At 35.8% G+C, this 14,855-nt stretch overlaps 1 protein-coding gene across 1 annotated transcript in view; it reads right to left on the bottom strand.

Annotated features, from left to right (window-relative positions):
- LAMA2 (laminin subunit alpha 2) overlaps positions 1–14,855 on the bottom strand; it is a gene marked incomplete at its 5' end in the record, with an annotated part of 255,146 nt that overhangs the window by 183,124 nt on the left and 57,167 nt on the right. The window contains 2 exons of the mRNA XM_062488976.1: positions 11,023–11,196; positions 12,566–12,706. Of these exons, the coding sequence (XP_062344960.1) occupies positions 11,023–11,196; positions 12,566–12,706 (315 nt within the window). The remainder of the gene's footprint in view (positions 1–11,022; positions 11,197–12,565; positions 12,707–14,855) is intronic.

Raw genomic sequence — 14,855 nt, 5'->3', positions numbered from 1 at the left:
GAAGATCATTCATCAATGGAATGCTGCCAGCTATACCTCTAAACCATGTCTCTAATCACCCCATCTACACATTTTTGAACATTTCAAAGGATGGTGATTCCACCTCTTCCCTGGGTAGTTTGCTCCAATGCTATGTTCTCCACTCTTTCAGTGAAGTAATATTTCCAAATATCTTATCTGCACCTCCTTTGGCACAGCTTGATGCTCTTTGTCCTGTGGCTTGTTACCTGGGAGAAAAGACCCATGGCCACCTGTTTACATCCTCCTTTAATATAGTTATACGGAATAGTAAGGTTCTCTGAGCTTTTTCTCCAGGATAAACAACTCCAATTTCTTACCAAATGTTAGGATTTTTCTACTACTGCAAGTGTCTTTTCAGAAACAAAGGAAGAAAACTGCAGTGACATTTCCTCAAAGGCACACTGCAGCTACTCATACAACTCCATCAAGGCCAAAAAAGGATCACACTTTCCAAATTCAGAAACAAAGTATCTCTCTGTGATGTTTCTAATGGAAAATTTGGGAAAGTTTAACCAAAAAAAAAGCCAAAGCACTATTTTAATGAACCATTGTCAGCTAGCTTTAACATTGAATGCTAGAGAGCTTCTTCAGAAAAGTTCCCCTGATCATTCCTCTCTTTAATTTTCTGTGTTTTTAATATAATTTTTATTCTCTTTCATCCTTTGTGTTACACATTCATATCTTTGTTCAACAGATGAGATGCATGTATAAAGTGATATTTATTCAAATGTATAGGTACACTTATCACCTATTTGATATAAAACAAAAGACACAGAACAGTGAAAAAAACAAATTTTTGTGCATCTACCTAACTGACCTAAGACATCATCCATGAAAGAGAAGAAAAAATCACTGAGCTGCATAGTACAGAAGATGAAACTCGGCAAAAAAAAACAGTAGAAAGTTCTTTCTCAAAATAACTTTTCATCACAGCAGACTAAACAGAATTAGCTCACACATTAAAGTAATAAGACACAGCTGACCAAACAATGTATCTATTTATTTGATTAGCTTTACAGGCATCTGTTCTTACTAATCTACTTTCTAAGTTAAAAAATGCAGCTTCGGTCCACCAGTTTTATCACTATAGACTGCTTAGGTTTATTAAGTTAGGAAATCTACTTTCCATACCTAATCAGAACAGAGTACTGATCTATTATTTCCTATTTCATTTCACTTTTTTAACCTTTCCATCTGTTTTTTGTTTTGGTGGTTTTTTTTAACTTGGCAAACATTTACAATTACTAGATATATGTACAGCTCTGTATTGTTGGATACAATTTAAAATATGTAAGAAGAAAAAGTTCTTCTCTAATATGACAGACTTTGATCATCTGAGCTACAAATAACTTCAAAGTAAATGAAATAGTGGGTTACGTTTTTTCTGGAGCACAGAAGATACAATATTGATGGAAAACTACCGATTACTATTCACCCTATTTATATCCATTAATATTTCTGCAAACAAGCTACATAGCTCATGGCAAAACAAACTTAGAATTATGTTAAGTTTTGCCTTAGTAACTGCATGGTCAAATATGTGCTGCAGTGTGTTCACCAGGACACATGTCAGGAAACTTTCTGGTATGAGACATATTGATGGCTACGGGGAGGACTGCTGTACTTTCTGGCTAATTAGCATAGCCTAAAGCTTTCCATTTAAAGCACTGTTCACTCCAGGTCCCACCTTCAGAGCACACTGGAGCTATCTTACAGGTAACTGAGATGTGGTTCAGGAATATATAAAGCCATTTCTCTTCTGCAGTTTCATCTTAAAATCTGAGTCCTAACCAAAATCATCTTTCAGGATGCTAAACTGAAAAAATGTACCTCTGGCACTGTTATTTTTAATTAATAAAACACACTTGAAACCCTCAACATAACAAAAAAAGCCTGGAGGAAAACTGACACAGAAAGTTGTTAAAATGAGTGCCTTCACTGTGAAAAATTTTCCTGTCTCTAAAAAGAATTAAACTAGCCAAGGAATTGATTCAGAAGCATCAAGTATTTCATGATGTTTGATACTTACAGCTTCAAAAACCTGTAATAAAATAATAAAAAATATTGATAATGTTACAGTTCTTTTATCTTGACCATTTTTCTGAGGAAGTCAGCTGTAGAAAATGCAGTGATAGAGCTTAGAGGGCCAAACATACATCACACTGAAATCAGACAAAAAAATAAAAATAAAAAATAAAAGGATTAACTGGTATCACAACACAGAGTGTCTGTGAATATGAAAAGGTATGTAGATGCAAATCAAATTCATCCAGCCATCTCAGGAGACAGATACTGCATGTATTGCCAGAAACATTCTAGCAGAATATGGAATGTTAAGGCAGGCCCATTAAAAAACCCAAGAAAACTACAAAACAACCTCACCAAAAATAAGTCCAAATCCATTCATTTGGGTAAAACAATCATCTGTCTCTACTCATGCATGCCATCTGCTCTTGCTGCTGCCACTCCTGTCAATCTGAAGTTGATAGGTAATGGCCCTATGATTCAGGGAAACTGCTGAAGTGTGTACTCAGGCTTCAGTTTGAGAGATAGGTTCATTTATCATCACAATAAGCTATTACCATTGATAGGTCACAACACATTGAAGAGACAGTCAGCCTAATTGGCTCAATTCAGTTAGCTCTGGATGTGCCTCTAGGAGACAAGCAGTGCTTTGCAGGTAATATTCCATCATCCAAAAAACCCCTGGTTTAATAATTCATTGTAGTTCTAGCACATGGTTATCCCTTCCATATGCTAAATATTGAGGTCTTAACCCTTCTGTAACTTGGGTGCAAGAAGACAAATACAAGTGCATTCTATAGTTATGGAAATCCATACTTCTAAAACTTCCTGAATTTTTAAAATTCCCACTTTCTAAAGAAATCTATTGTATTAAGTTAGGGTCTCTCTCTGGAAAATAAAATCTCTTCTGCCATCATTCTATTCTATTAATGATCATTCTACAGTATGCAAACTTACTAGGAATGTTAAGTAATGGATCCCATTTTGCGTTCTAGAGATTTAACAAAACAGCATGAGTCCATTCAGAGCAGTCAGGGTAGATGAGACATGGAATAGTGTTCATGAGACACAGGATCTACATGATTTAAAGGATGCTTCATGCTCTCTTCAGGTATTAGATCAAAGTGTGATACTCAGTATTAATATGCTTAGAATGATGACTCTATGAAAACACAGCTTAAACTAAGCAAATAATTCAAGCTTCTGATCACTATTGTGTTTCTTGTCAATTCTAGTTACCATTTCACTATTCAATTCCTTGGCTGTTTACCACACCGATAATGATAAACTGCTCCCCTAAACTAACACAAAATAAATTTTAAAAGCATTACTTATATACACTTTGAATATCACTTTGGGTTTTCTTTCCTTAATGATGTCTTAATTGAATTTGTATAATTTTCAACCATTAATACCACCTTTACATCTTCTGTACTCTGTTAGTAACACTGCTTTGTGTTTTAAAAATCATCAACTCCTGTCAATATTTTGTTTTACAAACAGACAACCATTTGTTAATGACAACAGATGTAAAATGCTGTTAACCAAGTTACTTGGATTAGGTGCCCCAGAACTGTGAATTGATTAAAAATTCCCATAACACCCATACAATAAAATATGAGCTTCATAAATCCACACATGCAGAGTTCCTAATTGTATGTGTACATAGTTGATTAACTTGGATTTGGGCACCTGTGCTACACCTGTTTGGTTTTAAAACTTCTCAATGACACAAGGCAGTGTGTCAATCAAGTTTCTAAGAACAGATGTAGAACAGCAAGGGTAATTCCTATATGTAAAATGGAAACAACAGAATTTATCCATCTTGTAGAGAAGCTGCATGTAAGGACAATTTTGAGATTGTTCAATGCTACTGAGAACATCATACTTCAAAAACAATATAACACAGATTGAAAATACAACAAATGGTTTGTGCAAAAGGCACATCAGAAATTGTCAGTATTTCTGCCCTGCTGCATACTGCCTTTTTGATGTGGAAAGCAAAACTGAACAACACAAAACTGCAAAACTAAAGCTCAGTGGCATCATGCAGTGTTACTAATGAGTTATATAAATTCAACTATTTCAATTACATTCTATTTCAAGATTTTGCAAATGATCTAAATTTGAAGTAAATTTGGAGGGGGGGCTGGTAAATCAAACAGAAATTGCAGTTTATTTATTCATAAAGGGAAATCTGGAAACTAAACACAAAACTACCTCTTTATGACTCTCAATATTTTGAGAATAACTTTTCAGTAGTTCTCAAGTATACCCTTTTGGTGATGGGCATAAATTCCTTCATCACACTTTTGTGTAACCCAATATGAACTAGATGTTTGGACTATAAATTCTCTCTGATTAATCTAAGTGAGTAAAACTTGATTAAACACTTTACTTACAGGTACCCTGTGATGAGCAAGGAACTCTAAATATAGTTTTCAAAGCAAACACTTATTTGCTGATTAAGTATTTAGCAAGCAGATGAATGTATATAAGAGGAATTAAATACAAGAAGAGCAAAATCCCTCTGTATGCTCCCTTTCATAAATTTCAGTTTTTCTTTGCAGTTGTTAAGTAACCACTATTCAATTTAGCTATCTCTAGCTTGGGAATAGTCATCATCATGTAACTTTGCATGGTGATTAGCACTCAGTACAAATCACCAGATATATAATTTCTTTCCAAGTCAAAGCCCTTTTTTCTTTTTATTCTGCTTTTTCAGATCCGTCATTATTTTAGTATTTGGGATCAAGGAAATCAAAGAGTAAGACTTTGCAAGCTGGAAAGCATACTCCCCCAATTTACTTCCTTCTTCATTATTTCCTATCACCCCTCAGTGTTCTCTCTCTAGCATTCACTTCCCTTCCTTTGTGAAACTGCTTTATTTTCTGCTTGTTTCTCCATTTTTCAACTGCCTCTATTGATTGAAATCCTTGTCTTCAAGGCAGACTTGGGTAAGCAGGTAACACAAAGGACACTTGAGATTTATGAAATAATTTCACCAACAGTAAATTTCCTCTTTTATCTAGGGTACTGTAAGATGATTTTAGCACTAAGAAATTAAATGTAACATGGGATACATGAAATACTGCAGTCAGTGGGCTCAGCTAGGCAGAGTCTGAGCCCTGTTTCAACCCATTTCCAAGGTGCAAAGAGGCCGTAACAGTCTACTGGGCATCCTTAGTTTCTTTGTAATCACCATAATGGCTGTACTTGAACCGTCCCAACAGGCTACCCAAGCATCATTAAAAGCATTAACAAGGAACAAAGTGTGCAAAATTTACTTATCTCTTGGTGGTTCCTTACAGTCATGGGTAGCTGAGCCCCAGCTAAGACAGTACTAATATTGTTGCACTTTTTACTGGGGATCAAGCCAAATTTGGCAAGCCACAGCTGCGAAAGAATGCAGAGACCTACCCCTGTCCATTTCATGGAGGCAAGCTGAAAGAATATTTCAAGAAAAATAAAGAATCTAAACCAAATAATGGAACACAAATTAAGTAAACTTAGAGAAAGCATCAGTCAGATGTGGTTCAAATCCTTAAAATGTTTTGCCCTTCCCTTGGATGTCTGCTCTGTTTGTCTCATCTTTTCCATATCTGACTCTGCCTATTATCCCAATTTTTAGAAGCTATACTGAAGTAAGTGCTAATAAAACAAACAGCACATTTGCTATAAACTGAAGACAACTTAATGCTGTTGACTGAGTCTGATGACTGTGGTGACTTGGTTTTGGTCAGGCCAGTTTAGATTGTGATTTAAAATAAAACAGCATTATTTAGATCAGTTTAGTGTCACTTGTTTTGAAATGAAAAACATTAATAAACTAAACCATCTTTTTCTTAGAAGAATGCATTCCAATAAGAAAGACAAAAGATCCTGAAGTAGCTGCCTTCACAAAATTCATTTTTAATCTAGGTTTAACTGAATCATTTTTATTTTCTGCCATGAGTTGGCTGTAGACTATTTAAAAAAATCTGAAATTTGCAGCAACTGCGAATAACTTCAGAGGTGTTGAAGGACATTTCTTACATACTATGTACTGCTAATGCCTATTACTGTTCCTTTTATAGCTATGGATAGCATGCATATAACCCAACTAATTTAATCCTGCTCATACTTACAATATATTAAGAATCATTAAGTATCCCTACAAAATTGATTTTGTTATGTTATGCCTTACACTTGAGGATGAGGATCATATTCCCTACTCTGTTCCCAATTTACTGTTGCAAGCTCGGAGATGTGCTTTGCTACACATCCAAATCTGGTGCTGACACTTCCATGTGCAGAGGGTATAAAAAAGGCAAATCCATCACGAAGTACTGGCCTTACCACAGATAATTCAGCACTACCATTAGGTTACTTAAGGGTGAGCTGCTCAAATTTGGACAGCCCACATTCATTAGGGAGCAAAATCTTCTACTGGTGGCCTAAACTGCCCACATAACCAGCTGAAAGAGAGGGTTTTCTTACAAAGGTGCACAAATGGAGATCACACCAGCCCACCTAAGCTGCACTACTTTGCTTCCCTGACAATAAAAGCAATACAGACACATGCTTAAAAAAAAATCAGTCTGCTGGCTAAAGTTGACAGAGCTGAGTGTTGGAATTCTGTAGGCTAGATTACTTTCATTAGGCCAAATAAATTCAAAATCAAATGATGGCAAAAATAGTAGCTTCCAGCTACAATTTAACTTGTATTTAATTTATTGATACCAAAAAAGTATTATACTGCTTTCCTTTTTGAGGCAGGCTCTAAAAGTAAAGGAACTGTAAGTCTGTTTAACTGCATCATGTCCTGTGAACAAGAAAATCTTGAGATCTGAAACCATGACAATACTAGATGAAGCTTCCTGGACTTTAAGGCATTCATAATTCAGGACAATTGATCCCAGCATTTCAGTTCCAGTTGATTATTGTATTATTTATGCTTCTTTATGTTTTGGGTCTCAGCTCCATCCCTTCCCCCCTGGGAGCCATAGACTGCAATTTACTTGCATTATTCCACCTTTTGTACCAGAATTGCCTAAAAAATGAAAACAAATGTAAGGAAATAAACATAAAAGCCATAAAAACCTAGTTTATGATTATTTTATAATTCAATTCTTAATCCTGTGAGGTATTTGAGGCAGTCTGCAATAGATAATATGTCACAAAACAAACGGCTTATTCTATCCCAATCCAGTTTTCCACAAGTGAAGTACTTTTAAAATGCTGACAAATTTTTAAAATTTGTATGAATTGACTACAGGCTTATTCCAGTGTCTTCACTTCTGGACTCAAAGGAACAGTGACTTAATGAAGTCAGCAAACAGGTTATTAGCAAATAGCTAATTATAAACTAACAGGAAAAATAAATGAAGGGACAGGGTCAAAAAGTCCCCTCTCTGCTCTGAACACACAAACTCTACATAAAACTTTCAGCTGCTGTCTTGGTTTTAACTAGAAGTCAGAGAAAGAACAATATCTCTCATATGGCTGCTTTAGGTCTACAGAGTTGACAAACATGCTCTCCAAGAACTTTTCCAAGAGATAACAAAGCTTAACATTCAAACATCTTTTGCTTTAATTTTCAACATGCTATGACTTCATGAAGGATCAGCTTACATTAACCTTGCTTACAGTGAATGGGATCATGCTGTACAACTTATTTAAATTATTCCTGTAAAACAGGGTTGGATTCAAGAAATGTCTCAACCCATGTCTATCAGTATGCATGAAGTGGTTTGGAGAAAAGTAGTTTGGACTCTCCATCACATTGTTTGAAGCTTGAGTAATGGCAGCATTAGTGTCTGCTCAAAAGTCAGATGCAAGAGTGGGAGGGGATGTATGACATGCTGTGCGTTGAGACCTAACAATGTCCAGAGATCTGAATTGTGAGATGAACTCCACCTAAGGACTGAATTAACCTGCAACTTCTGTCCAAAGGCTCTAATCCTCTGAACAAGGCAAGGTAAAACCCCACCTTCACATTGAAGCTGGCCCTTGGCAGAGAAAGGAAGATAAAACTTGTAGCTGCAGAAAAAAATATAAAGCATGTACACAAAGACGGAAGTTTCCTCATGGAATTTCAAGTGGCCTCAGCCACCTCTCGATGTCTGTGCCATGGAGGGGTGGGGAGGGGTGTCAAATGTTTAGATATGTTGAATATGGTGTTTGCTTTTTTCTAATTGTAAGGAGCTTCTATTCATCATAGAAATTATCAAATTACTTTTTGATGAGGCATCAAAGAGGTTGAGTATATACATAATGTTAGACTTCCAAAATACCACACTCACCTAACCTCAGCACTGACTTTAAAGAAATAAGCTTTTCACATTATCCTGTTGAGTTGGGTATCTAATTTTTAATTTATTTTATACTTTCTTTTCAGTGCTCTGTTCAAATGGTACCATTGTGTAACTCATAACACTTTCAGACAAATGAATAAAATATTTTAGCGTGGACACATGTTTAAAAGAAACTTAAGAGATTAATTTTCAAAACAATTGAAGAAACTGTTAACTAAAAGAAAATGGGGTTTTCAAATACCTAAAAGGTAATTAGAGTTTCTAGAAAAATTAATTTTTCAGGTACTAGAAAGTCTAAGACAGCACAAGTCCTCATGATTTTTGCAATCCTTAGTTCAGTAGGATATGAGAAGGTAGGCAGGCAAGAATATAAACTGCTTTATGATACCTACTAAAACCTTAATACTAGCCATTTTTAATCTGTTCTCTCAAATTATCCACTAGGTAGAATTATTTCTAGAAATTAAATTCCTCCAGATTACTCCCAAACGTATTCTGCATCAAAAACATTGTTCAGTTTTTCAGTTCAAATGCATATTATTTGGGTTTTTAAAAAATTACCTGAATTTATATAAGTTCAGTTTAAGTTCTGGTAGCAGCATATATATTTAGAAGACTATAAGGGGATGGTAATGTTAAAGTAATTTGCTCATGTTTTTGTCCCACTCTGACATGAACAAGAATTCCCTACTATCTATAGCCTCCTGTTACTTAGAATGTCTCCTTTGAGATACAGTCAAAGGCACCAGTATCACATAGCATGGTGTCACCCAGATTTAGGTGAAGATGAAAAAGCTGAAGGCTGCACTGGAGCATCCTATTTGTAATGTTTTTTTTCCTCCAAAACAGGCAGCTGGAAATGGGTGTAAAACAAGCAGATAGCACACAAATGGCAACATTGTGGAGGCATACGTGCAAGATGCCAACTTCATATTAGAAGAATTATTTTATATAAGGTTTTTGAGCTATATTTGAAAACTAGGAAATGCAGGATGGTTACTACCCCTCTTTATTCAACTTTATTTTGGGGAATATTGCTTAAGAGCAATAATTTCAGCAATACAAAGGAGAGGCAGCTTTCTGTGACACAAGATTTATACACTACAAGAGAAGTATACATCATGATGAAAGATTTCCATTTTTTTTCCTATTTTTTGGGGGGTTTTTTTCTTAAGACAAAAATTTTTAAAGAGTTTGCATGCTTTGACATACCAATTATTCTATAGCTAACAGTTATTCTCAAGGAAGGATGCTTTTATCTAGATTCAGCTATTTGGTTTTATTCAGTTTCAGGTATTTAGAGAAATGTTTTATTGAGTTTACAAATAAGGACTCTCAATATTCTATTTCCATTTCCTCTTCCATAGCATAAATCATCTGGCCTAGGCATGTCATTACGACTATAGTTTACGTGATGCAACATGACAGTTAAGATGTACTGTGGTAATTTGAGTGCTTTCAGTGTTATTGTAGTATCAAAAATTTATATGGTTCAGTTATTAAGGCAAATTGCTTCATTCATACAGCAATATCTGACAGTAACCACAAAGGACCTCCAAATTACACTGAAAAAAATATCTTCCACATTCAAATAATGCGTGCATATTCCTACATTATTTCACTCACTGACTAGAAGCAAGATGGAATTCTGTAAGGAAAAGTATCAGTTCCTATTTCAGGGTAAGTTTACCAGACATGCAATATTATAGAAGAAACTCCCCTTGCCCAACTGAGCCAAACTGTTAAAGAGAGTCCTCTTTAACAATTTATAGGCCATGAACAGGATGCCCAGTTCTTTGGAATGATGCTATTTAGTTTCAGTGTGCTCACTTACCTTCTGTCATGCTGGTTTGAAGCCAACAGGAAGAAATAAATTAATAAAATAAAAAAATAAATAAATAAATAAATAAATAAGAGGTTGAGTAGCCTGAAGAGACTACAGAGGAAAATGTGTTCAAACACATCAGTGCTAGCATTTCTGATAAGTTTTAGCATAATCAGAGTTACAGAAAATGGAAAGCTGTTAAGCTTTCTTCACATTTAAGACTCATTCAGTCTTCAATTCGACTCTCTGGAAAAAAATGGAATTTTCATTGAAGTATTTTGGCTTTGCTACTAGCCTATGGGGAGTGAATACACATGTACACACATGCTTAAATACATGCAGTCTTAAATGGATTTATTAGAACTGTCACAAAGATAACAACAGCATTTTCTGAGTTCCAGTGCAGAGAGCTCCCCACATACAAGTTTCCTGACAAACATTAAAGTTTTGGAATGCACCCCCACAACATCTTATACACAACCTGCATCTCTGAAAAGCAGATGAGGGAACTGCTTTTCAAAGCAGAGGACAAGGTGGGAAGAGAACAGGCCAAGCTGAACCACACACCAGCCACTTCATTCAAAAATCAATACTGTGAACTAGCTGGACTTCTCTAACACCTGACAGCAGAAGAACAAAGAGGGCTCAAGGTTAAAGACACTTAGTTAATTTTGTAGACCTAACTTTTTTCCTCACAAGGATGCTCCACATAGGTGATTCCCTTCTGCTTGCAATTTTTTTCCAGCCAAATAGCTAACCAATCTTATCCTTCCTCAGTGCCACCCCCACTTCAAAGCCTTAGCTTTTTTCTCAACAAATCAAATTAGTGTTTAGCCAAGTACCACCTGTACTTACTTTGTTGCCCAAATAAGAACTGGGTGCACTCCAGTAGTAAATCTGTGGCAGTACTTTTTGTGCAGCCATGTTGCTGATGCTGAGCTGCTGATGCCCATCAAATCTCTTTTGCATGGGAATAACTCTGATGAGACCTGGTAAGTCAGTCAGATACCAGCCATTCATGTCTTCTATCTAAAATGATAGGAAAATAAATTAATAAACAAATAAGACCCACATTTCAATAAAAATCAGGACATTAATAGTTTCAATAGTCACAACCTCTCATTCTTCCATTTTAAGAAAAACTGATTAGGTTTAATAGCAGTGTAGGAACAAAGGAAAATACAATGTAATAACAACAAACATTTATTATTGTATATGACTGGGAGTTATCACTTCTCAGGTTGAAATAACTGCAAGTATTTGCATTCTGTGCTTCATGGTCCAGAGCAAGAAGGAAATTTTATCATTCAAACATACGTGCAAGAATATTTAAAAATACTTTGCAAGTTTTCAGTAAATAATAACAGTCACAGATTGTACAGAAGATGAGCTGACAAATGGATATACATTTTCTGAGTGCTGTAGGCAGCATAATTTATAATATTTTTCAATCCTAAAACCTTACAGCTTACAAGGCCAAATTTACTTTTTATACTTTTACACCTTTTTGGTGTTGGAAAGCACCAGAACCTGCATTTCTGAAATCCCATAGCTAGAAATTAATCACCATAGAAGAGCACACTGTTCATACAAAGATGGCTTCTGGAGCCCAGATACAAGCAGAACAACAAATGAGCCCAGCCATGGAATAGAAAATTTCCCAGTTGCTGGCACGTAAATGAGAACAATAGACATGTATGATGTTACTTGCAGACTTCCAGCATAACTATATGTCCAAAATCAAGATCTAGTATACCTGGAACACATTTCCTCAAACTCAATTTGAAAGCATGAATATGTAGCAAGCATCTGTTTCAGTAACATCAGTGTCTGAGCTTTGAAAACTAATTTACAGTTTAGAGTCTCTGTGCAGGCTAAAAACATTTTTCTACAGTACAAATAAGAATAGTAGGTTCATCTCTCTCTCATATCCTTTCCTAGGAATGCAGCATACAAAAGAAGTACATTCAAAATGCCCCCTGCAAGGCATTCCTTTTTCTTACTTAAGCTGTGTGTTGCACATTGAGTGTTTCTAAATTCTTAATTACTTCAGCTTGTGAAGTTAAATAATTACCTGTAAAAGAGATTGCCCTATGGATATGGTGCATTTAACTCAGGAGTGGTTATGTATGCACATTCCAGGACTGTGCTTATGCATACGGCTTGATTTTTTATTGTTATAGTTTCTTGTGTGCTTTTCACCATTCTAATTGCTCTATTTCAGAACTTTTTCACAAAGAAGAGAGAAAAAGCTTGCAACCATTTTCTTCTAGATAAATATAAAATAAGGAACATGCATGACTGTCTAGTAAGAAAAAAACTAGTGACAAAGGTTAGTGACAACACAAAAAACACAAAGCAATAACATGTATACTGGTGTGGTATGATTTTTTCTTACTGTTCTGTAGGTAAAGGGAGAGTGTCTGCAGACGTTTGTTTTCCCAGAGCAGAAACATTCCTCACAGCCTTCAGGATTATTTTGCTGAAGATTGAAGAAACCTGGTTTGCAACGGTCACAATTTTCTCCTTCAACATGCTCCTGGAAAGGCACATTAGAGTATTACTTCAGTTGCCATAGAGGAGAATTAGAGATTGCCACCCTTTTACTCTTCAGGAGGACTCCAAAGACATTTATAGGAAAGACTTCCTTATTTGTGAATGTTAGTAGCAAATTCTTTACCCTGTAAAAGGTTCTATGCGGCTGCACATAAATAATAGGACATGGAATCTGGACATTAAAAGAATTGTCATTTTTCATCTCTATGAAAGGACATGCTTAATTTCAGGTAATAATCTAATTTATATCCTTTACACTTGAGAGTCTCAGAGGGGAAGGAAGAATGGCACAATGTTATGACCTCAACAATTGTTGTATGTAGGTAGGGCTGACAAAATCCATGCACATCCAGCTGATGCAAACTACAGGTACATGGCAGTACCCGTACTAATCACTGAGTATGAGTTTTTCAGACATCCGTCATAAATAGCTGAATTAAAGATAAACACAAGTGCTAAACAGTCTGCACTTCTTCTTTCCATAACTACATGTGCTTCCCAGCCATGCAGCCAGGTTTGGAAACTCTTCCCCTGCAGGAAGACAGGCAGTAAATATACATGAGCTTTTCTAAACTTAGCATTTTGTAATTATATTTTTCATAGGAAGCTTATGTTGCACATTAAATCCTACTATTTTACGCTATAAATCAACTTGTGCTATAGGCAAAATTAAAGCTAGGTTTTCTACACGGAGTGTGTGACAAGGGGGCTCAAGATATGGTGCTGGCTTAGTAATTCAGTACCTTCCCCAGCAGAGCCCAGAAAATTCTTCCCCTTTCAGAAGTATTATGCACAGTCTCTTTAACCCTGGAGACAGCGCTCTGTGGAATGCACACAGCACTGAACTGTTGGCTCTACATTGGCAGAGAACAAACACGGTGTAAAATCCCTGCCTAACCTGTGTAGTCTAGGATAGCTCAAAACACATAGCTCTGAAGTAAATTTGCTGAAACCATTTGACAGCCTCCTGGTTAAGATGTAGCAAACCTGGCAAAAACAGGGCCAAGCAGGTAGAGCTATGTGGAGAAAGAACAGCACACGAAAATTTAAGAGAAAATAGAGACAGTGTGCATGAAGGGGCAACGACCTGCAAAAAGGCAGAGACAATGAAAATGTTAAGAATGTTTTCACCACTAATTACACAGTAACAATATGTGTAGCAAAGTATCTATGTTCTGTCTCCATGCTCCTCTTCAATAATATCATACAGACTATTAAACAAACTACAAATATCTTTAATAAAACTCAAGGTTACAAGTCAATTACATTTAACTTCAACATCTCAATCATCTCAAGACTGGCATTTTTACACTTTCACAAGAAATCTAGGGATTAATCAATGCATAATACAGCCACAGGTATTTCAAAATCAACTGGTTACTCGTGGCTCATGTGAATAATAAATAATGTGGGCAACATCTGGGCACAGAGATACCCTCAGCCGGTGTTTAAAAAAAACAGTTATGAACACTGGCCCCAAAAGTTTCATACCGTGTTGATGTGTTCAGTGTGTGCAGAGCAGGAAGAGGAAAATAAAAAGAGAGCTGCAAACAAACATGTTTAAATGAAAAGTTGCCCACTCTACAGTCACAAATGTCACTGTGAATAAGATCTGAACTCCACTGAGTAGGCAGCAAATTCAGTGAATAATAATTAAAACTCAGAGTTTGAAAGGAGATCTAACCCACCCTTCAGCAAATAAAACAATATTTCTGCAACCCCATGTATTTCTCAATACTTTTCAGTGCAGTATTAAGCTATCCAAAGATGATACTTTGACCAAATACATTCATAAAGGTGCAAAAATTAATGAAAAAAGGCATTTATAGTTGTGCCCCCCTTTCAGAATTTTGATTTATTCTAGTTAATGTGGTAAAGATAACCATCTAACACCCACATTTTTGCATTTTGCTGCTTACAGTTAGGACTGCTTTTCAGTGACTTCCTTTACAAGAAAACTATCTTTAGCAAATTTACAGCTCATCATGGGTAATTGAAAGATGTGATTAAAAGAAGGAAAGCATTTTCCTAAGACCTGCTATTAACCAGACATCCCACTTTATTCTTCATATGGAGCATAACTAATCTGATGATTTCAATGTCCCTTTGACCATATTCTGCTTTGATTTGAA

The sequence above is a fragment of the Cinclus cinclus genome, chromosome 3 (genome assembly GCF_963662255.1).
Source record: "Cinclus cinclus chromosome 3, bCinCin1.1, whole genome shotgun sequence".
NCBI lineage: Eukaryota > Metazoa > Chordata > Aves > Passeriformes > Cinclidae > Cinclus > Cinclus cinclus.
This window is presented reverse-complemented; position numbering and strand designations above follow the sequence as displayed.